The sequence below is a fragment of the Rhopilema esculentum genome, chromosome 8 (genome assembly GCF_057945365.1).
Source record: "Rhopilema esculentum isolate cy_ngs chromosome 8, ASM5794536v1, whole genome shotgun sequence".
Lineage (NCBI taxonomy): Eukaryota > Metazoa > Cnidaria > Scyphozoa > Rhizostomeae > Rhizostomatidae > Rhopilema > Rhopilema esculentum.
In genome coordinates, this window is record NC_142822.1 from 11,015,281 (window position 1) to 11,037,383 (window position 22,103).

General features: G+C 36.9%; 1 protein-coding gene and 1 pseudogene across 1 annotated transcript; one reads left to right on the top strand and one right to left on the bottom strand.

Annotated features, from left to right (window-relative positions):
- Positions 1–620: 620 nt before the first annotated feature.
- Positions 621–16,421, bottom strand: LOC148959874 (uncharacterized; annotated as a pseudogene).
- On the top strand, positions 8,217–9,695 carry LOC135682973 (uncharacterized). Its single transcript, XM_065198098.2, has 2 exons — positions 8,217–8,344; positions 8,670–9,695. The coding sequence occupies exons 1-2, from the start codon at positions 8,285–8,287 to the stop codon at positions 9,693–9,695; spliced, it is 1,086 nt and encodes a 361-aa protein (XP_065054170.2). The 5' UTR covers positions 8,217–8,284.
- Positions 16,422–22,103: the final 5,682 nt, after the last annotated feature.

Genomic DNA, 22,103 nt, shown 5'->3' on the forward strand with positions numbered 1-22,103 from the left:
CTATTTTCATGGATTCTCTGTGCCCCTCTTGCTGCTGCCTCCAGTTGTCTCCCACCTTTAATCAGATTATCAAGGTCCCACTGGTTCTTTAGGGCATTTTTGCGAATTTCATTATTCGATGTTCCAATGATGATTTGGTCTCTGGTGAGGATATTCTTGACTGTACAAGTTTCACTGGTGCAAGAAAATTCACATGTTTTGGCTTCGTGCTTTACTCTTACTGTAAAAGAATCAAAACTTTCACTTTCCTTCTGAAACAACTTGTGAAACTCAAAATTGGCAAGTGTTTTGTTCCTACTGATATCATATCTTCCCTTTAGTGCTGCTGTCATCTCCATAAAAGTGATTTTACCCCTATCCTTTTCAGGAACAACTTCCTCAAAATCCCTTTGAAGGTTTCTTGAGGCAAACCTTCCTAAAAAAAATTTTCCGTTTATCTTGCTCTACCCATGCTGCTTTCTCTGTGTTACTACCTTCCTTCGGTGGCTCTTTGGCTATTGCATCATATTCATAATGAAAAGAATCAATAAAGTCACAAAATGCTTCATAAACATTCCCTTGGTGATCTTCCGGGTCAAACTTGGTCATTGCATGCAATCCATAACTCGCCGCCATTTTGAATCCCATCCTCGTCGCCATTATAAAGTCTCCGAGACAAGAAAACCAGACATCATCCTTTTGCTGTTGATGTATATATGTAAATAACACAACAAGTATCACATTATAACAGTTGCAAAGCAAACAGTCTCAGTCAGTCTCTGCAGTCCCTCCTTCTGCCTTCCTCCTCCTCTTCCAACAACAACAACCCCAAAAATAGCGGACACAACAGTTTGCAGTTTAAGTATTGCTTTGAAGGAAGAGTTAAGCTTGAGGGTTGGCACAGAATTGAAGGATGATGACAAAATATGCCATAATCATAAGGAAAATCTTGTTGTAGAGTATGTTCGTCTTTAGAAGAAATGCAGTGATCCTTTTCAGAGATATAAAAAGGCTGCGAGGTCTTCATTGCGAAAAATAAGCTTGGATCTGTCTAAAAAGTCCGTAAATACCAGCTTTAAGCTCATCCCAGGTCTGAAATCGTGTCCAAGTGAAAGTTGATCCAACAGACCCCCAAGGGTTGTTTCCTGATGTCGAGAATGACAATGATGATGATGATGATGATATAGAAAAACATTGCAAAGCTGAAAGCAGAGAACAGTTGAATAGCACATTAGAGGCGATGGACATTAGCCCTATCAAGCTACATGCAGTAGCAAGCCACTCTAAGGTTCCATATGGTAAAAGAAAAATACACCGAGTTAAAGGCAAGCTTGAAGAGAAAAGATTGTCCCTTCAGAGTCAAGTTGCAGCATCATTGACAGTATCTACAGAATCTTTAGAAGAACATAAAGAACATTTACCTGAAAATTTAGAAGAGATGGTCCAGAAAAGCAAAGACTTGGATCAACTAATTTTTTTAATGAAGGAGAAGCTGAAAACATCTAATCGGACAAGAAAGATTAAAATTCTTACTATGATCCCACCGTCATGGTCCATACAAAAGGCACAAGAAGTTTTTTCACTCTCATCGTCCCTAGTTCGCACAGCAAAAAAATTGTCAGAAGAGAAAGGGATCTTGGAATTGCCAGACAGGAAATGTGGAAAGCGTCTTCCAAAGGAAATTGAAACACTTGTTATGGAACTTTATTCTGATGATGAATATAGCCGCCAGATGCCTGGAAAGAAAAACTCTGTCAGCATCAAGAAAAATGTCCATATGCAAAAGCGACTTCTTCTTTGTGGATTAAGAGAGCTTTATAAAGCATTCAAGGATAAATATCCTCAAGTGAGTCTTGGGTTTTCAAAATTTTGCAGCCTCAGACCAAAATTGTGTATTCTTGTTGGTTCTGCTGGTACCCATTCAGTCTGTGTTTGCACAACTCACCAAAACATTTTGATGATGATGAATGCTGTCCAAATAGGGAAAACGTACCAAGAGTTGACAAATATGGTGGTATGCAGCAGAGTCAGTAAAGCCTGTATGCTTCATCGCTGTGAAAAGTGCCCTGGTGTGAGTAATGCTAAAGTCTACTTCTGGAGAGCAACTCGTTGGCCCATTTGAAGAAGAAGATACAGATGATGAGAATGATTTCACCGAGCAGCAGGTCAAATTTCAACAATGGACCACTGTTGATCGATCAGAACTCATAACAGTCACACTGCCTATACACGACTTCATTGACCAGCAAGCTTGATGACATGACAGCACATTCCTTTATTGCCCGATCACAAGCCAGATATTTAAAAAAACTAAAGGAGGAGCTGGATGACAATGAAATTATAATTCTTGCTGATTTTGCTGAAAATTTTACATTTGTGGTACAAGATGAGGTTCAAAGTTATCATCGGAATCAACAGGCATGTAAACTGCATCCTATAGTTTGGTATCATAAATCAGAGGGTACATTACAAAATACTGCCCTTTGCTTTATTTCTGATGATTTAAATCATGATACTTGTTTTGTTCATCAGATTATGGAATTAACAATAAATTTTGTTAAAGAGAACATAAATAGTGGTGTTAAAATGGTGCATTATTTCAGTGATGGTTGCGCTGGACAGTACAAGAATTGCAAAAATTTTATTTTTATTTATCTCCATCGGCAAGAATTTGGAGTTGGTTGTGCATGGAACTTTTTTGCAACATCCCATGGAAAGTCTCCTTGCAACGGGATCGGAGGAACCATCAAGAGATTGACAGCAAGAGTCAGTCTTCAGCAACCAATTTCAAATCAACTTGTGTCAGCTTTTGAAGTTTACCAGCATTGTAAGAGTGAAATAAAGAACATTGAATCAATTTTATATCCAAGGCAGAAATGGAAAAAGTGCGTGATGTTTTAACTGGTCAATTTAGTGAAGCAAGAACATTGCCAGGAACAAGAGGGTTTCATCAATTTACCCCACTCTCAGAAACAGTCATTGTTGCCAAACGTGTCTCTGATGATGACAAATATAGTCTCAAATTTGATCTTATCCTAGGTTAAGGTATTGACTATGATCAAAAGGTTAGAATAGAGGAATCAGATTTGTTGTTTCTGTATATTATGGGAAGTACTTGATTGGACTTGTTATGGAAGTCGACAATGAAAATAAAGACATTCTTGTCAATTTTATGCAACCAAGCTACCCCAGCAGATCTTATTCGTTGCCAAAAAGAAAAGATATCTGTTATATACCAGAACTAGACATTTTATGCAAAGTTCCAGCACCAATGACACAGGGAGGCAATACCAATTTAAGGAAACTGAAGAGAAATTGATTCAAGAAAATATAATTAGATTTTCCTTCCACAGCAAAATCTAACCTGCAATGAATTTTTACTTAAGATTTACTGAGGAGACATAATATTAAAAAGCCTATCGTTTTTTAAAATATGTTTTATGAGATGAAGGACGATGATTAATTTAACATAAGTCTGCAAATGCAATTATGAATATTGTGAAAGTTTAGATACCAATAACTTGAAAATGAAGAAAAAGACCATCACAGCTTTTATTTAAGTTAAAGTTCAATGTCTCAGGAACCCCCTAGCCAAATTTGCCCTTCAATGGTGTTGTCAAATTTTTTTATCAAGACTTGAATAGATGTAAGAAAAATTACATCGGAAGTACCCAATTAAAGAACAGGGGGCACAAATGAAACTCTGGGGGGTTAGGTTTGACAGTAATGGTGAATTCAATAGCATAATCAGAATCCCCATACATGAAATAGTACAGTTTTGTTGACCAATTCATCCAAACACATAATCCTTCAGGGTTTTGAGGTTTTATTTCTATTTTTAATTTCTTACCGGAATTCAAAATGGCCACCATCTGCCAACTTTTGGAGAATTTTGATGAAATTAAAATCCCCGTAATTTCTAAATGGTTTTGAATTTTAAGAAACTTTTGTACAGATGTGATTGTCATATGGTAAGGCTCTTTTAGACACAAAATTAGCCAATTCTGAGATGGTGGGTGTCAAAATAATGTTTTGCTTGCTGATTTGACATGGAAACACCCAACAGAGTTATTTGATCTCCAGTTGATATCAAAATATTATCTGGATATTGGATGTTTGTCAAAAGATAAATATTACAGGCACATAAAGGCAGGTGCAAGTAGGTGAGTGAAACGCAAAAACAATCCAAGAACAGTGCATGGTTTTATTATAGAGCAGGTTGCATAACTGCATCTAAAGCCAACGGTGTATGCCATACAAATGTTGCCCTACCATCCCAAAGCTCGTTAAAATCGATTTGCTACCCTGAAAGCTATCAGTTCTCAACCAAAGCAACCAGTTGGGGTTGTGTGCAAGAGAAAACTGCACTGATAACATATTTATGTGTAATGTTTGACTTGCATGAAAACTTCAAAGTTACTGAGTGTGGCTTTCATATTTGAATGGATCATCCATTCATGGGAGCATCTCCTGATGGCCTAGTGTCATGAAGCTGCCGTGGAAATGGTTGTACCGAAATCAAATGTCCTTTAAGCAAAAAAATATCAGTTTATCTTTGAGGCAGCGGGTTATAAACAATTTTGCCTAAAAGCAGTTAACAACGAGTTCCTTTGGAGTCACAAGCATCCTCACTATTATCAGGTCCAAAATCAGATGTTGGTTTGCAAGAAGGAATATTGTGACTTCTTTGTTTTTACTGAGAAAGATTATCACCTAGAAAGGATTTATCCTGATGAGGAATTCTGGGCAGCAAATTTAAAGAAATGCTCACAGTTTTTTGAGAAATGCTGGCTCCCAGAGCTTGTTGCAAAGTTTTATTCAAAAACAGTTTTATTGAAATAGACAATGATATGAAGACAATCAGTCAACAAACGTTCAGTACCAGTAAGAAAATAAAGTAAATACCTTATGATTAACTAGATAAGTAAAGGATTTTTTGTTAAAAGATTATTGATATTCCAATCTGCAAACTTTACCCCATCCCAGTACTCACTTATTTCCTTCGAACATTTCAAGGCTGAAGATTCGAAAACAGAATATCTTCCTTGCCTGGATTTATGGGTAAGATGCAGGCTGTTCTTAAACGTGATGATTTTGGTATTGTTGCCTTTCCATCTGTGAACTTCCCAACGCCACAAGAAGAACCTTCTGCATGGCATAAGTTAACGGCATCTTCAAGAAAAATGTTGAGAGATCATCGTCAAGTAAGGACAGTTTTGGCGTTTACTTTTCAGTGTATTTAGATTTGTCTTTATTTTCCTATTTAATACTACTTCTAATTGCTTACAGAAGTAAATAGAAGTTTATTTCACGCAATGCTCTCTCCCTCGTCATCTACAGAGTGTAGTATTTATGTTTAATAGTTTAACTAGTCTGGGAGCCCCGTTGAACCAGGCCCCCTGTTATTATAGTGGTTGTTGTTTGTAGCTGGAGAGGATGACTGTGCGAGCAGAAAAAGTCCTGTGTGTTCTATGAGTTAAATCTGTGTAACTTTGAGACCGAACACTAAACAGAGGCATCAACATCAACTGTTTATGACCACACTGAGACCGATGAATTCGCCATGGTTTTACAAGAACGTGAAACAGAGTTAGCCCATAAAGGCTTTAGTGTAGGCATTTACTCTGTTTGTTATGATAATTCCTGATTTTTTGTCAGATGATTGTTTCCTTTACCTGATATTCACTACCTGATATAACATGATTTTCTTTTGATTTGACAAGCAGCTAAGACAATCTGACTTTGATGGCTTCAGTTAAAACGTTGTTGAAAAACAAAAATATTTGGGATCCCCCTATTATTACGATTCCCCTTTTTATTAATATTTGGCTTGTATATCAGACCCACTCATATTATCTTATATTACATTATATCAGACCCTCCCTCACTTATTTGGGACAAAAAATTACTGTTTATTTTTTGAATTCTTGAAGGTAAAAGATGTTGCTTGCCAGACTGCTTTGAATGGTTGTTCTAGCTGTAAATGGTTGGGTACACAAAACAGCATAGGGCTCAAATCTTGATTGGCTGAGAGCTTGCGCTAAGTCACGTGGTCTCTCTCGCCGCTAAGCCAATCACGGTCCCGGAAAGTGTAAACAAACTTAGGCCAAAGCCGAAAATTTGGCATTTTTACCACCCTCCGTTAAAAAAATAACGTGTAAAATCTGCTGCAAAAAATTTCAAATTTTTTTAACTACAGCCCTACACAGATAAATTTCCCACAAATCTACCATGGAACATGACCTCGATTTTTAATTGTTTAGAAAATACAGCGTCTCAAACCTAGCCAGCAGAAACATTTATATTGAAGGAGATTGTAATGAATGAATTAACAGTCAAAAACAGCAGATTAACAAGAAAACTCAAATTTTAATTATTCTTGTTTTTTCACAATTCACAAACCATGTTTACTTCAACTTTATACCTGGGAATTTTGATGAAAAACGATTTCATTCATGACTATCGCTTAGGCCGACGCAACAAAATCAGTCTGACATAACCATGGTTTGGTCCACTTACCTCCAACAAACGCACGCGTTTAAAATAATTCCACCAAAAAAACCATAACATCTTAATGTTTCCAACCCCTACAAAACAGTTTCTGTCCTCGTGGAGAGCACGTATCTAAATCACTCACATATGAACAAAAGGTCAATTTACAAAGGGTCTGGGTCCCGTCGAATAGCGGGAAAAAAGGTACCTGTGTCACGCAATTATTTCCAATTACTTGCTTAAATTTTTTAAGTTGACGAAAACTTTGTGCCAATGCACACCATGACGAATGGAACAGCCATTCCAAACACCTCGTTAACTTAGACGCAAGGATTGGAAGAAGTAGTGTTTTATTTAAAGCGTTCGACCAACGCAATGAAAGAAAATTGAGCGACAAGTTTTGTACAGATTGCGTCATTACCTGCACAAAGAAGCGCTCTTTTGCCTCCGAATTTTACAGAACTTTTGTCTTATGCTAAGGTGAGCTAAATTTGTTTATCATTACCTATGTTGAAACTGAATATAGAAAAAAAGCAAACACTTTGTAAAAGGGGGCGTGTCCATCTATACAAGAACGGAAACCTCTATTACTCTTCAATAACCCATATGTTACAAGTCACAAGCTTTTCTGAGATTAATTTTTAGAGAAAGCAACAGAATTTAGTAATTCCATATAAACATATTTAGTTCGTAATTCCTTATCTCATATTTTTTCACAAAAAAAACAATAAAAAGTTGAATGCAGTTGATTATCTTTAATTCATTATCAACTTAAAACTACAGATTATCACAGTGTCAGTTTAAGTCTAAAACAGGTATGCTTCTTCAGTTGCAGGAAATTGTATCTGAGTTCGCTTCTTCAGAGAGCTCATCATCTCAGGACAGTACTGCAACAACAAACACGGGCCTGGAAAAAATACCAGATGAGCAGGATGAGACTTCTGTGCCATGTTTTGAGGAAACTGTGATTAATGGCCAGAAGTTTTCATTGATTCCAACAAGCCTTGTCAAATATGTCCCTACATCAGAAATCATAACTGATGATATTGTTGGACTAGGACATGTTGATGTGGGTAGTGAATTTGTGTACGTGCCTGCATTTTTCCTGCCACAGATGAAGGCACTTCTTTCCAGGAGCATCGACCTACAGCATGAGGTGACCCTTTTTAGAGAACTGTTGTGATCAAAGTATGGCCACAATGATCAGCAACCACCTTTTGACCCAAAGGCTGTCAAGGTAATGTGCCAAGATGCAGGAGCAACCAGCATTTTCCAAACCCTTCTAGAAGCCATGTCAGTCCAAGAACAGACACCAAGTAAACTGCTTCAGAATGAGAAGAAGGTTGTTGCTGCACTCTATATGCTTGTCTTTGGCCAGTCACAAAAAGAAAGCTGGTTCCAAACGAGTACTATCCCAACGAGTAGTAGGAAAAGGGATAAGTGAGACAGGACTATCCATTCTCAATAAAAGTGGAGTGAGTCTCTCCAAATCAACTCAAAAGAGAGAACGGGTGAAACTGTCATTCAACCATGATAAAGCTGTTTCAACATTTGTATCTGAAGCTGTTGAAAACAAAGATCTCCTGGTTCTTATGATAGATGACCATACTATATTCACACAAAGAGCCGCCCTAATGATGCTAAAACCTCGACTGCAATTAGTATGGCAACTTTTCTCTTGAAGAGATTTTAGGGTGTTCCAGCCATTCCATCTCTTTTTTCAACAACAAATCCAAAGGTTGTCGACTCTGCTCTCTTGGAACAAATTCTGTCAGAAAACATCTCTAACTTATCAAGTACTTATGCCTCTGTCATGCCACACTGGATCCGAACCACCTTCTTTGACCCTGAGATGGAAAGAAAACGAATGGAGGTTAGACAACAGTTTTTTTGCAGATATATATTATCTTTATTTAACTTCAATACATATCAACATAACATAATGTTTCATATACATTTTAACAATGCTTATAAAAATAAATCTGATACTACTTAGAAATCATTGACAGAAAAGAGAGCAATTATACACCTTAATACATTTTTTCTCATTATTGGTATGGTAATATAACAACATGGGTTGCTAGCCAACCTTCCAAGCACTTTGGAGGCCTAAGAAAACTGCTTTGAAATCTAAAATAACATTAGACAAATTTAATTCTTCCTAAGTGTACATTATCAATGTGTCCCTTTTTCCATAGGAGCATGATTATCGAGAACAGCAATCTTGCAAAACATTTAGACAGATGAAAGACTGTAGACTAATTGATGAGCTTGAGCTTCCACTTAAGAGCTTTCAAAAATTTCTTGATGCTGCAACTCATGCAGTAAACCAGGGTCTCCACCTTTATCTTTCTTCCTTTGTGTGCCCTTTTGTAGGTGATTGGCCAGCACAGTTCTTCATGAGACAGGTTCAATATAACCTCCCCAGTTTTGCTCCTTTGTCTTTACAAAATATTGTTCCTTTCATTGGTCCCTTGCAGATTCAACTAAATGCAAGAGAATCTGTTTGTCTACTTAATATCGAGTTTTTCAAAAAGGCCTTTTCCTTCATCTTTGGTGCTAGGAAACACCTTTCAAATAAACCAGAAGCAAGTCGAATTTCTTTAATCGAGGAGATACTTTATGGTGGTTGGACATCAATCAGAGAGCAAGTTACTGTAGCTTTCTCAAACTGCAAAGACCTAGAGTACTTAGCCCTTTTAAATCTGTTAGATAATTATCTTCCTGTTGTCCTTTCTATCTATTCTGTCATCTTTAAAAGGCAAAACACAGAGGAGTATGCCACATCACTTCTCAGGTGTTGGATAATGTTCTTTTGCTATAAACGACACCACTACAATAAGGCACCATTAATTTGGCTGAGCAATTCCATGCATTGGAAGAATCAAGATCGTCCTCTTTTCAACACACTGATGACAAATCTTAATGCATTTGATGAGTACCCTGTGGAAAATTTCCATTCCATACTGCGAGCTCAGTCAAGCCATAGCGACAGTGGTGATCTTCTGCGTCAAAAAGCAAGAGCATTTGACAACACCAAAGCCACTTCAGCAAAATTTTCATCTGTTTTTGAAGTTCCAAAAAAATACACCTTCAGCAGATCAAAACTGCAAAGAATTAAATTGGATGCCGCCAAATTCATTTGCAGCACTTTGAAGCAAATTGCCCAAAATCCCAATTCTGGATATCAGGTGCCTCGACTAGCTAGGAAAGCAAAAATATGACATACTGGAAACTGCCTGTACTTTATGGAGAAGACACAGTTGTAGCATCCAAGGTCCTTCCGCTTGGATTCCAGTTTCTCAACAAGGAACCAAATCCAAGCAGGTACACTCTTTTTGATAAGAACCAGTAAATTTCCTCTTTCATCACTGAAAAAGCACACAAATGACCAAAAACCATCATTATTTTAGATAAAACATTGCTCAAATTTGCATCTAACAGTAGCTCAGCCTCAGCTTGTTCCTATTTTATTTTTAGCTTTTGACCAATCTTGAAACTCATGTTCTTATGTTCATGTTCAAAAAAAGTGCATATATATATAATGTAATTCGGTATATTATAACATTTGCTCATATAATATAAATTATTTATGTCATATCGTTTACTCCTTTGAGAAAAATAACTTACTTGCTGCTGAGAGACTTTCTAATCTAATGGCCCCAGCCCCAGAACATTAAATATGCCCTTATGTATCCAAAATGTATATTTTACACTCAATGTTTACCTGTGCCAAAAATAGAATACCGTAGAAAAATGGAACTTCTTAGGCTTTTGACATTTTAACCTATGAACAAATTACAAACAATTATTTTTCTTTGTAGATCAACTGTATCATTATAGTTCACAATTGTTAAAATTTCAAACAAAACATGCAATTTTTTTATTCTCTCCGTTTTAAAGCGATGCGACCTACCTAATTGTGTGCAACCATCCATCAATACAAACATGAGAATTCTCCATGGTTGTGGGCACTCCTTTCATCCGGAATGCTTTCCTTCTGGCCCTGGCATTTGTAGCATTTGCAAAGATAAGTTGGTTGATGCGATCAAAGTTTTATCTGAAGCAAAGTTTTATCAGCATCCATTCTCAATCCAGACTCGGTGCCAATTGTTGGTGATCGCGATAACGACGATAAAGAAAAGGGTGACGATGGTGAGGAAGAGTTTACTACCTACGAAAAAGGCTGTGATCCCGCAACCATTGCTGACGCCTTCCTCGAGTTAAAAAGAGATATATTTACATGGGGCCTTATTCCAGGACCAGAAGCTTAACGTTTTCAGAAATCCTGGGATCACAAATCAAACGGTTTTTTTTAAAAACCACCAAATCACCAGCTTAGGTTCTACCTACCGAGTGACACACACATACTGCTAACCAGATTGGAATAGTAAATGGTGACCAAATGTTTTAAAAATCATCAAACTGAGTGGAAAAAGTTTTTATGAGTGTATTAAATTTCTTTTTAGCGGCACTCCGATGCAAGATCTTGAACTAAAGAACAATCCAATAAGATGACATAGCATGTCGGCCTAAGATCTAAAACACGTGCTTAAGATAACTTCTTGCGAAAAATGAATTTTATCATTTGTGTTAGCAAACTGTAGCCAAAGTGCTAATATCTTATAAGGTTGCATCATGCCATAAAAATTAAAGAAACTAACTGCGTTCTAAGGTACACGAACAGCAAGAATGGATGCACATCACGGCTGTTCAAGTTCGAGCATAGTTAATAGAATAATCCCTGGTTAGGAATGCCGGCGAACTTCAGAAGGGATTTCTATTGTTCTGTTTTTGATGTTGAGCAAGAGAGTTTGCAAACGTCACGTGACATTGATGGTGCACAGCATAGCGATAATGGCTACGTTGAATAATGTGCTTTGGATACTGGGGGACGATTTTGATGCAATAATGGACGCAGATTGAAGAGGACGGAGGATTAGAAGATACTCTTGAAGAAGCAATCGATAAAGTAGGTTATTTTTGCATCCATTCTTTGAGAAATATAGATTTTGCAAAGCAAACTTCGAGTTGATAATTCCCTCTTGGCCTACCTAGAGTTTATTCCTCGATTTAATTGTACGCTCTTTTTTTATAAGAACCAGTAAGTTTGAGTTCAGGCTGATTGTTCTTAATTTTTCCGAAAATCTGAGGCTGGATGGTTCTTAATTTGTTCTTAAATTTATAGGGTATAAGCAATGCGATTTCTAGCTTTTCGTTATGGTGAGGTCTTCAGGCCTCTTTTTCCAACAAAAGGCGTAGAGACAAACTTAATTTGCCGCCATGTTTTAATATTCATCGAAAAAGCACCCACACATGGCTAAAATCCTCGTTTTTGAGATAAAACGTTGTTCAAAATTTCATTTTACAGTAGCTCAGCCTCAGCTTGTTCTTATTTTGTTCTTAAATTTTGACCCATTTTGAGGCTTGTGTTCTTATAAAATTGTTCTTATAAAAAAAAGAGTGTAATTGATAAGAAAGCATAATATCAACCAAATTGATTTAAGACAATGTTTTTTATGTTATAACGATGAGTGAGAGCTTTGATAGAGTTCACAACGACAAAGCACAATTAAATTTGATGTTATTACGATGCGAGAAATCTTCAATAATAACCTTCAATAATCTTCAATATGATAACTGTCATTGTTGACAGTTACCATTACACAGTCAATAGAACTGATAGGAGTTTATCATGTTTGTTCCTACCTATGGTCCGTTTACCAATTATTTTACCTATTTATCTGTATACATTTGCTTACAATGTTTACTTTTCATCAGGTAACAACTGGGAACTACACCTGTGATATTTGCAAAAAAGTCTGCAAAAGTAGGCGTGGATTACAGAGGCACACAAAAAGCCACAAAAACACTGTTGAAGAAAGCCCTCTGGATCTTTCACTGTTAAACAATATTATATGTGAGGAAAAGGTAAAGTTTATTAGCAATGAATGCTACCCAGAAGGTCATAGAAAAGAGCTTGAGGGAGTTGATCAGAATCAGTTTTTGAGTGAAGAACTACTCAGAGCATTTGCAGACCATTTTAACAATTTAATGGAAAATGGTAATGCAGAAAGGTTTTATTCTCAGACTTATGCAACTATTGCATTAAATTCGAATAAGTTCCTCCCTGGTATAAACCAAGATATTGCCTCTATGCTTTTATGCAAGGTAATTGACAGATTACTATTGTGCTACAAACAAAGAGGGAAATCAGAGGTGCAAGCAGATGGAAGCTATGATGGTGAACTGACACTAAATGAAAAGGAAAGGCATGGTTTACGCTATATTGGTGGTTTTGTTTTACATAAGCTTCATAAGAAGTTTAAAAATTCTAAAAACTGGGCTGAGGATGTGCCACAAAAATGCATGTCTTTTCTCTGTGCAGGGAGATTGTTGGACACTGAGGACAGCAACCCTACGCAATCTTTTTTTGCATTGATGAATCGAGGTGGTTTGTGGAGAATTAATTCAAACATGGAGACAATTCTTCTAACTGCTGAAAAGTGTTTTCGGAATGAAACCAAGATGCTGGTTGGACATAGGATTGACTTCATGCAAATTTTGCAATCTTCAATGGAGAATAAAACAGTGCTAAGAAACATACATGATCTGGCTGACTCTGCAGAACTTGAAATTGACATTAATTTGGCCCAAGATGTAACGAACAGCATTTTAGAACTTTACATAAGGGTTCGATCCTTTCGCTTGCTAAAGACATTGTGCAGGGTCACAAGATAAAAGCTAAACATTCTAAAAGCAAAGCTTTGAGAAAGGAATTAAAGTTATCACAGGAAGACAAAGCAAAAAAAATGATGCAGATTAATGTTTATGTAATTAAATTGCTTATATCAACATTCTAAAGTTTCTGAAAGATTGAAATTTGTAACCTTTTTTTATTCTACTCTCTTTTTATGTGTCAAATTGCAAGCTAAGAAATGCCTCAAACTAAAACTTATGTAACAAAATACTGCCACTGATGAAGTTTTCCTCGGCAATAAAGAAAAGATTGCCATGTTCCAAAAAGTGGTAATTAAAGATTAATACAAACATCCAAGAAAATAAGCAATATCAGAATGTAATCGAAGCGAACACCAAGGATGGAAATTCACAGGATAAAGATAGGAACCATAGCAATTTTGCTAAATAATAGCGTTTCTATATCACAACTTAAAAACTAACAAGCCTCTACATAATTTAAGAACAGGTTTCTCTATAGCTACTGTATTATTATGTTTTTCTGACTTCACTGAATTTTCTTCTTATACTGTATATAATGTTGTTATATAGTCTAAACTGATAATATTCATGGTTTGAGTTTTAATTATCTGTAGGTGTCTACATCTTATCTCATGTTTTGATTGTTTTGAATTATTGACAGAATAATTAACATATTTTTTGGTGCCAAATGAAAAATCTTCAAGCAGCTAGCATCCAAAACATTTCCTTTTTAAATAACTCAAAGTTAATGCCGGGTAGACCAATAATGAATATAGCTCATATTGTTGCCAATGTCATCTAATGCTTTTCTACATAATGTCAACTTAACTTTTGTAAAATATTTACTTGCGTATAGCAAGAGGGTCATTGGAAACATTCTGCCAACTTGTTTTCCTGTCATATCGACCACGGGTATTGCCACTCTCACAGGTTAAACTTTTCTGAATACGAATGGTATTGTCATTGTAACCAAAAGCTTGCAAGTCTGGGTTATCGGAGCGCCTCCCTAGCTTTCTTTGATTTCCAAAATACTCCTCCAATGGATCCTGACAGAATCTTTCAGACAAGACAAATTCAGCTCCCTCAGCTAGCAAGAATTTAATAGCATCAATGGCAGAATAGACAGTTACCTGAAATCCTTCAAATGTTTGCCAAGAAATAAACATTTTGCTTCTGGCTGTCTTGTTGAAGTCTCCTTCCCTGCTATTTATAGATTCTCTCCAATCTACAAGAAATTGTAGGAATACCCCTTGTAGCCAGTCAAACCTTGGGTCAGTGGAAGAATTGTATGGAGCAAGATTTGGTTTTCGTTTCAGTACATGCTCAGTGGTGCTTCTAACATTCATGCAGTCGAAAAAAGAGTCCATGAGTTGACAGAACTGTGCTGTAGCCGAGACTTCATTTCCACCAAAATGCAGAAGGGCTTTGGCCATAGTGGAGCTCAACACCTGGGCAGCTAAATTCACTCGCATTTTTGAATATGGAGTGAGATTTACATGTTCATATGTGATCTTTGGTATCACTTTCAAAGAATTCTCAGCATCAAGAGAATAAATTTCAGATATATGTTGCCAAAGTAAATGTTTACCTGCATTCCACATATATCTTGACTGTCTGCCACTACCAGAATTATACAAGCAATTTCATGCAGTTTTCAGAAGATGTGGAACATCTGAAAAAAAATATATGTCTGTACCTTGCCCACAAATTGACAGTATGATGGCAAACATCTTTATTGTAATCACCAGCCATGTCCTTGTGCATCTTGAAAAAGTTCCTGTTGGCACCAGCCCCATCACATGTTGCACCAATTACCCACAGATTGCAAGTTTTCTCCAGAATATAAACAGCTTCCCAAAACAAAGGGAAAATCTGGAAACATGTGACATTTGTTGCTGAAAATATGCAAAGCTAAATTTCAGATTAGTTCTGACTCCTCTTAGAAGAAAAGTCAAAACATGAGAAGCAAGTTCATCTTCGTCTTGGAGAGTTGCAAAATTAAGACTCGGGTCCCCTAAGTCTGTGAATCCAATTAGTTCTCCAGTTACTTTATCAAAAACCAAGTTAGACTGGATTTTCATTTCATCAAAGAGCAGAATTACATAACGCTCCACATCAAAATATTCATGTGTTGTATGTATTAATTCCTGCATAACTTGCTTATTAAAGCCAGGTTTCGGTCGTATATGATTGTGATAGTCACGCAAAGTTCTTTGACTTGGAAGAACTAGAATGCCACTATTTCTCAACTCTTCATAACAAGAGGATAATTTGGCTGCAAGAGATAGACAGAAACGAATTACCATAGGATGGAATCTGAGTCCCTTAGGGTTTGAGGTAAAAAGCTTCTGTTGCTGTTGCCAAAATAGGTTCATGAAGGGTGTGATGTTTTTTTCGTCTGTCCCACCAAATATCTTGATTATGTCTTGGCCAACTTCCTTGTCAATGAATATTGACGACTTTTCAAGCTCTGATGTCATTTGCATAATTTTATTTTCCAGCTGTGAGCACTTCAAGCGCTGTTCTTGAAGTGTTAATTTAAGGCGCTGGGGTGATGTGAAAGAAACAGGAGCTTTAAGTTTGGCAGGAACTTGTTGTCTTCTTTTCTTCACTGCCATTTCCTTTGTGCAAAGCACTTTAAAGTCCGCACAACCATTACAAGGCTGGCTGTCACAAAGAACATCACAAGATACATGCCTTCTACTGTTTGTACAGTTGAATGCAATGTAGTCATCTCTAAGTGGGTCATGTGACTCAGGTATAACATGCTGAATAATCTCCCCATGTTGAATATCTTCACTGATGCCATCACAAATTTGATGACTTTCAACAGTTTTGATCAAATCAATGATATTCACTTGCCTCGTGGAGCGTCTGTTTTCCTTGTAAATACAATGTGTCTCTGGAAGGAAAAAACCAAAGCAAGAAATTGTAAACCCAAGGCTATCATCAACCTGAATCTCATATCTTGGTAAGAGATATGGTACTTCTGCCAATTTGAAGATAACCCTGTCATCCAACACTTGAATGCCCCAGCAGCTAATTGATTTCAACTTTTGAATTCTTGTTGTAAAATCTTTGAACGACAGGTAACTGTATTTCTTTACATTAGAAGGAATGTCTTGGACGATGCTCCTTGAAGGTCTGGCTGTTTTTTCTTCTCTGTCCTGGGCCTTGATTGGCAGACACAGCGTTGGTATAGCACCAAAAACAGGTTTCTTCTTGACCATTTTATCAGTCTCAACTAAAAAGAACAAGAACAAAAATCAACAACTGATCTCTGTTCGATCTTCAATGTAGAATGTCCCATTCGTTTGAAGACGCTGGACAAATCTTATTTTTGATATAGGATTATAGCCTTTTTTATCAACAGATACAACCGAGTATGGGCCTAAGTCCCAAGTGTTGCTAAGACTTAGAAAGCTTCACAAATATATTTGAACGCAAGAATATAACGACTTACATATTTCGATTTCTTCTGGCTTGAAGTGCTTCTCACAAGTAAAAACTTTGTCTTCTAATATCTGCCTTTTAAAATCTGCATCAACAACCCGTGTCCTAGTAATTTGACTGAGCCATTGCTCGCGCCAAGACTTGTACTTTTCATCCTTGGCAGCTGGAAGTTTAAAAATACCTATGCCCTTCGATCTTTGACAAGTGCCACAACCAAAAACAGCGCAATTTACTCTCGGCATTTCTAGTTTCAACTTTATTTTGGCAAAGTACTCTTTAAAACGAGAATATCATGTACACTATCAACATCTCGTGTCGCGTGAGATGATGTGGTGTGCACTATCAATGTCACGTGACAGCTATTTTTGCGGAACAAAGACATCAGCTTCTGAAGTTCGCTGGCATTCCTAACCAGGGATTATTCTATTAACTATGGTTCGAGTCACTCGAGTGCAAAGCACATGTCATTTTGAACATTCCGGAACATACCATAACCCGGACACAGAACAGAAGTGACATTTCTATTTTGTGACCCGGATAATGTGGACGTCAACGCTTCGGGCACTAGCACTGCCATTAAATATAATTTCCTGACCACTTACAAGATTTTACCACATAGAATAAAAAAAATTGAATTCCGTAATCTGAGGAGAGCTACCAGTTGCTGATTTTGTTGCGTCGGCCTACGTTATAGTCATGAATGAAATCGTTTTTCATCAAAATTCCCAGGTATAAAGTTGAAGTAAACATGGTTTATGAATTGTGAAAAAACAATAATAATTAAAATTTGAGTTTTCTTGTTAATCTGTTGTTTTTGACAGTTAATTCATTCATTACAATCTCCTTCAATATAAATGTTTCTGCTGGCTAGGTTTGAGACGCTGTATTTTCTAAACAATTAAAAATCAGGTCATGTTCCACGGTAGATTTGTGGGAAATTTATCTGTGTAGGGCTGTAGTTGAAAAAATTTGAAATTTATCGCAGCAGATTTTACACGTTATTTTTTTAATGGAGGGTGGTAAAAATGCCCAATTTTCGGCTTTGGCCTAAGTTTGTTTACACTTTCCGGGACCGTGATTGGCTTAGCGGCGAGAGAGACCACGTGACTTAGCGCAAGCTCTCAGCCAATCAAGATTTGAGCCCTATGCTACACAAAACATGAGGCTTAGGAAACCAATGGCTAGCCTACAAATTCAAGCTTCGCAAATTAAAACAAAGCACAAGAAAATAGATATTTTATGTTCCATATTTTTTATGTTCCTGTTTTTGTTAGGGTAACTAGATGCAATATCAGTTTCAAAACATGTTAATAAGCCAATACATGTTCACAGGGAACATTCCCCATTTAACCAGGGTTAAACAATGGGAGATGCTCAACTGATATTGTTACTGATCTCTCATTCAAGAGGTTTTGTTTTTTTACAAGTGTCAAGCTTATATGATCCCATGTATGGATATAAAGTAGCCCATGTCGGTTTTTTGCAGGAGTGAGAAGAGATGAGGTTAAAGTCATGGAGACCCTTTCCAAATTACCCATTAGCAATCGAGTAGAAGATGAAAAAATTTGTGAGAATGAAGAAGATAGTTCCAGTGAAGATGAATCAGATGACGATTATGACATGAAAGAGGGAGATGAATCAGATGAAGTGCCTGGCGAATTTTGATGACAGGTATATTTTATGTATGATGTATGGTTACAATAATTCTCTCATATGTCCCTAGCCTCAATCTGTCAGATATCAAACATGAAGCTTTCTCTCCCAGTTCACATTTTTTCATAAACCTTTTTTGCATTAGGGGCCTTAGTTATGCTGAAATAGTAACTCAAAGTATGCAGATTGGCGTGATTTTCCAAAACTTCACATCTTGATATTTAGAATTTCCCACAAAAGAAACCCAAGAAGCTTCGTTGGTGTAGTCTCATAAAACCCGCAAATGGATGTGATGGTTTTGATGTTACACTATCTACATTCCTTTGTGAGAAGCATTATACTGATGTGGACATCAGAAGGTATCCAAATCAGTGGTGCTGTCCCTTATTTGAATCTGTTCAGCAGTGTCAATCCGTTGCCAATAGTATCCTGGAAAGGGCCAGCTGCTATTCTTGAAAGGCTTGGAATCCGACCTGGTCATTACACAAACAATTGCCTTATTTCAATTGATTGCGATTGCGATTGTATTGTGCAATTGCGATTGTATTGTGCGATTGCGATTGTATTGTGCGATTGCGATTGTATTGTGCGATTGCGATTGTATTGTGCGATTGCGATTGTATTGTGTTGTGATTGTATTGTGCAGAGAAAAGATCAACTGAGAGGGTAAAAAGGCAGAGGCAAAGGCTAAGGGCCATCAAAAAAGGACTGTAAGACAAAGAGAAAGAAAAAGTAGGTTCAGTTGTACGAGTCTGGAGCCTACTAAGAGGTTTCTGTCCAAAAGAACAAGTTGTACTAACATAGTTTTCCGTTTTCTTAAGTTTTTGAAAAACGGACGTATCTCTTCCTTTTTTACAGTGCTGCTCAAAGAGTAATTAATATTTTGAGCTGAAGATCTCAATATACATTTCCTGTGAGAGACTCTAAGAAATAAAAATAGTTCTTACACATTCATATTTATCTTTGGTGCTAATTATTAGTCCTAAATCTCTAACTTTTCTGCCGCATGCAAACAAGTAAAAATATATGTGATTTTTCCAAAAAAGTTGAGATCCAATTTACCAAAATGTTATTCATTCTCTAGAAATGTCTATTTAGGCCCAGTTCATACACCGCAGCGAATTAAATTGACAAGGCTGAAAAAGTTTAAGTGTCAATTAAATGCGGCAGAAATACGGCATCTGAAACCAAACAAAAATTTATTAGTTTAATGCGGCAGAAATGCGGGTTGGTTTCAGGCGCCGTATTCCTGCCGAAGCGAATTAAAAGAAATTTGTGATTAATCTTGATTTTGAATGATTGAAGAGTGATTAAATTACAACACGCATGCGTGTATACTTGTGGCGCCAAAATTCCATTAGTTTCCTTGTTGGTTGAAATGGCTGCTTTCCGAACAAAACTCCCATCGTTTTTACGTGGAAATCAAGAATTAGAGGATAGCGACAGCCTATCAGATCAAAGTTACCCAGAGGGCCAAATAGTTACAGAAAATCACAATGAAGACGATGTAGAGCATGATATTGACGAAGAGGAAGGATCTGAAGACGATGTTGTCGTAGATCCAGAAGATTTTGGCATAAGCCAGGCGGGTAATTCCATGTCAAGTCACCTAGGTGATGTCACCCACTATCTCAGATTCTCTTTATTTTCTGTCCAAAGGTTAATCACATAGAGATAAGGAGATTTTGAAAATTTCAGTTCAATATCTTCTCCCGTTAAAAAGTTATAGATCTTTGAAAATTGAATAAAACCCCGCAAAATTTGCTTTTTCCGCCATTATGGATTTCGCAACTTTTCAAAGTGCCTCACAGATTCTTCAATAGCTACCTTTCAACAAACATTTTGGTAATAAGATTTTGTACTATAGTTATTTCGGCTATGGAAAATCCAAATTTTTCATTAGTTTTCCGTCAAAATTTACCTGGAGAAAGATATGACACCTTATTTGGAACAATACAAAACAATTGATGACGTCACTAAGTAAAAAGTACCAATTGGTAACTTTTGAATATCTTTTGTCTATTAGGTAGCACCAACTAGATATTTGGCATACATATACAGCATACAATGCTGTTTATTAGAAAAGTGTTTAGATGTTGGTGTCTTGCCTAGAAATAGAGAACCAGATGTTTACTACTTTTGAATTTTCATTAACGCGAAATACCAGAAATATCAAGTTTGTCACAGAACTACCATATGATAAGCAAGTAAATCTAGGAAAATTCTTAAATTTCTGTTCTTATCAAACTATTTTTTGTCTAAGTTTCTCTTCAATTAGTCTGATGTCCTCATCTTTTATATTGTACTGTCGTCCAGTAACAGTAACTGGCGGATTCAGTGGTGCAATAATATGACTTGATGGGACATGACATCGGTCTTCTCGTAATGGCCAGTTATATGATCTAGATGGGTATGATGGGTGCATGAATTTAATGTCAAAATCTCCATGTTCCTTGTCAATGTCACAAACAATACCAATCCAGCAATTCTCATCATATCTGCACAACACAAAATCTGAATTTTTTATTTCCTCTTGTTCCTCCTGGATCCTACCAAGTCTGACATCAAAAAGAAGGTCAAAATTAGTATCTGATGAGACTCTTTTCATTCCTATGATGCTTCCTTCTAATGGTTGAAAATGATGGTAAGATCTTGTTCCTGGGATCGTGATGGCACTTCGGAACCTACTTTCGAGAGTATGGCGAACATTCCCCATTTCATGACATGAAATGAAAAATACTTCAATCCCTTGAATCTCTCTTTGACAGTATTCAAAAACATCTTTTGAACTGAGTATTTGATCTTGAAAGGGTCTTTGTAGGCTTGCCCTAGACACAAGCCTTTTGAGGGTGCCTCCTATCCCATCGCAGGGGGATTTTCCATGTGATGTTGCAAAAAAAGACCAGGTACATGAAACATCAAAATCTTCTTTGTGCCGTGAAATGTTCAGAAAGTTTTTGCAGTTTTTGTACTGGGCAGCACATCCATCACTGAAGTATAAAACATGCTCTAGATTGCATACCAGGTTCTTTTTCGTAAATGATATTGTATCCTTTACTACTTTGTAAACAAAGGCTGTGTCATGGCAGCAATCATCTGAGATGAAGCAAACAGATTGCTGAATGGTCTTTCCTCTTGCCTTATAATATACCGCAACAGGATGAAGTGTGCATGACTGTTGATTCCAATGGAATCCTTGCACTTCATCCTGCACAACAAACTTATAGTTTTCTGCAAAGTCAAGGAGTACAATAGCGTCATTATCCCTCAGCTCATCCTTTCTTTGCCTGAGGTAAGCAGCTTGTGCTTTTGCAATGTATGAGTGTCCTGTTAGATCATTTAATTTCCTGACCAGTAAAGAAATGAAGTCAGTGGCTGGTAAGCATTGGCTTATAAGTTGTGACCTGTCTACAGTTGTCCACTGCTGGAACTTGATTTCCAGGTAGCAATCATCACCAAACTCATCAGGATCCTCAAGTATTTCCTTTTGCAAGAACTCTTTTAGTCTGTCTTCAGAAGGACAGTTTTTGCATCTATGAATCATGCATTCTTTGGAATCCAAACTGCAGACCAACATTTCCATCAGTTCATTCCTATTTTTTTTAATTTTGATTGCATTAAGCATCAAGACAACATTCTGGTGAATGGTGCATACACACACAGAGTGACTTCCAGAACATCCAACTGAGATACACCATTTTGGTCGAAGCTGACAAAACTTTGAAAAGCCAACTTTTATGTGAGGGTTGGAAATCTTGAATGATGCATAAATTTCTTTCAAGTCACACAGGAGTAAACGCTTCTGA

Bases quoted from the DNA above. Each gene is read 5' to 3' on its own strand.
- LOC135682973 (XM_065198098.2), top strand. From the start codon at position 8,285: ATGCCACACTGGATCCGAACCACCTTCTTTGACCCTGAGATGGAAAGA. The intron at 8,345-8,669 runs GTTAGACAACAG...CTTTTTCCATAG, and splicing joins TGGAAAGAAAACGAATGGAG to GAGCATGATTATCGAGAACA.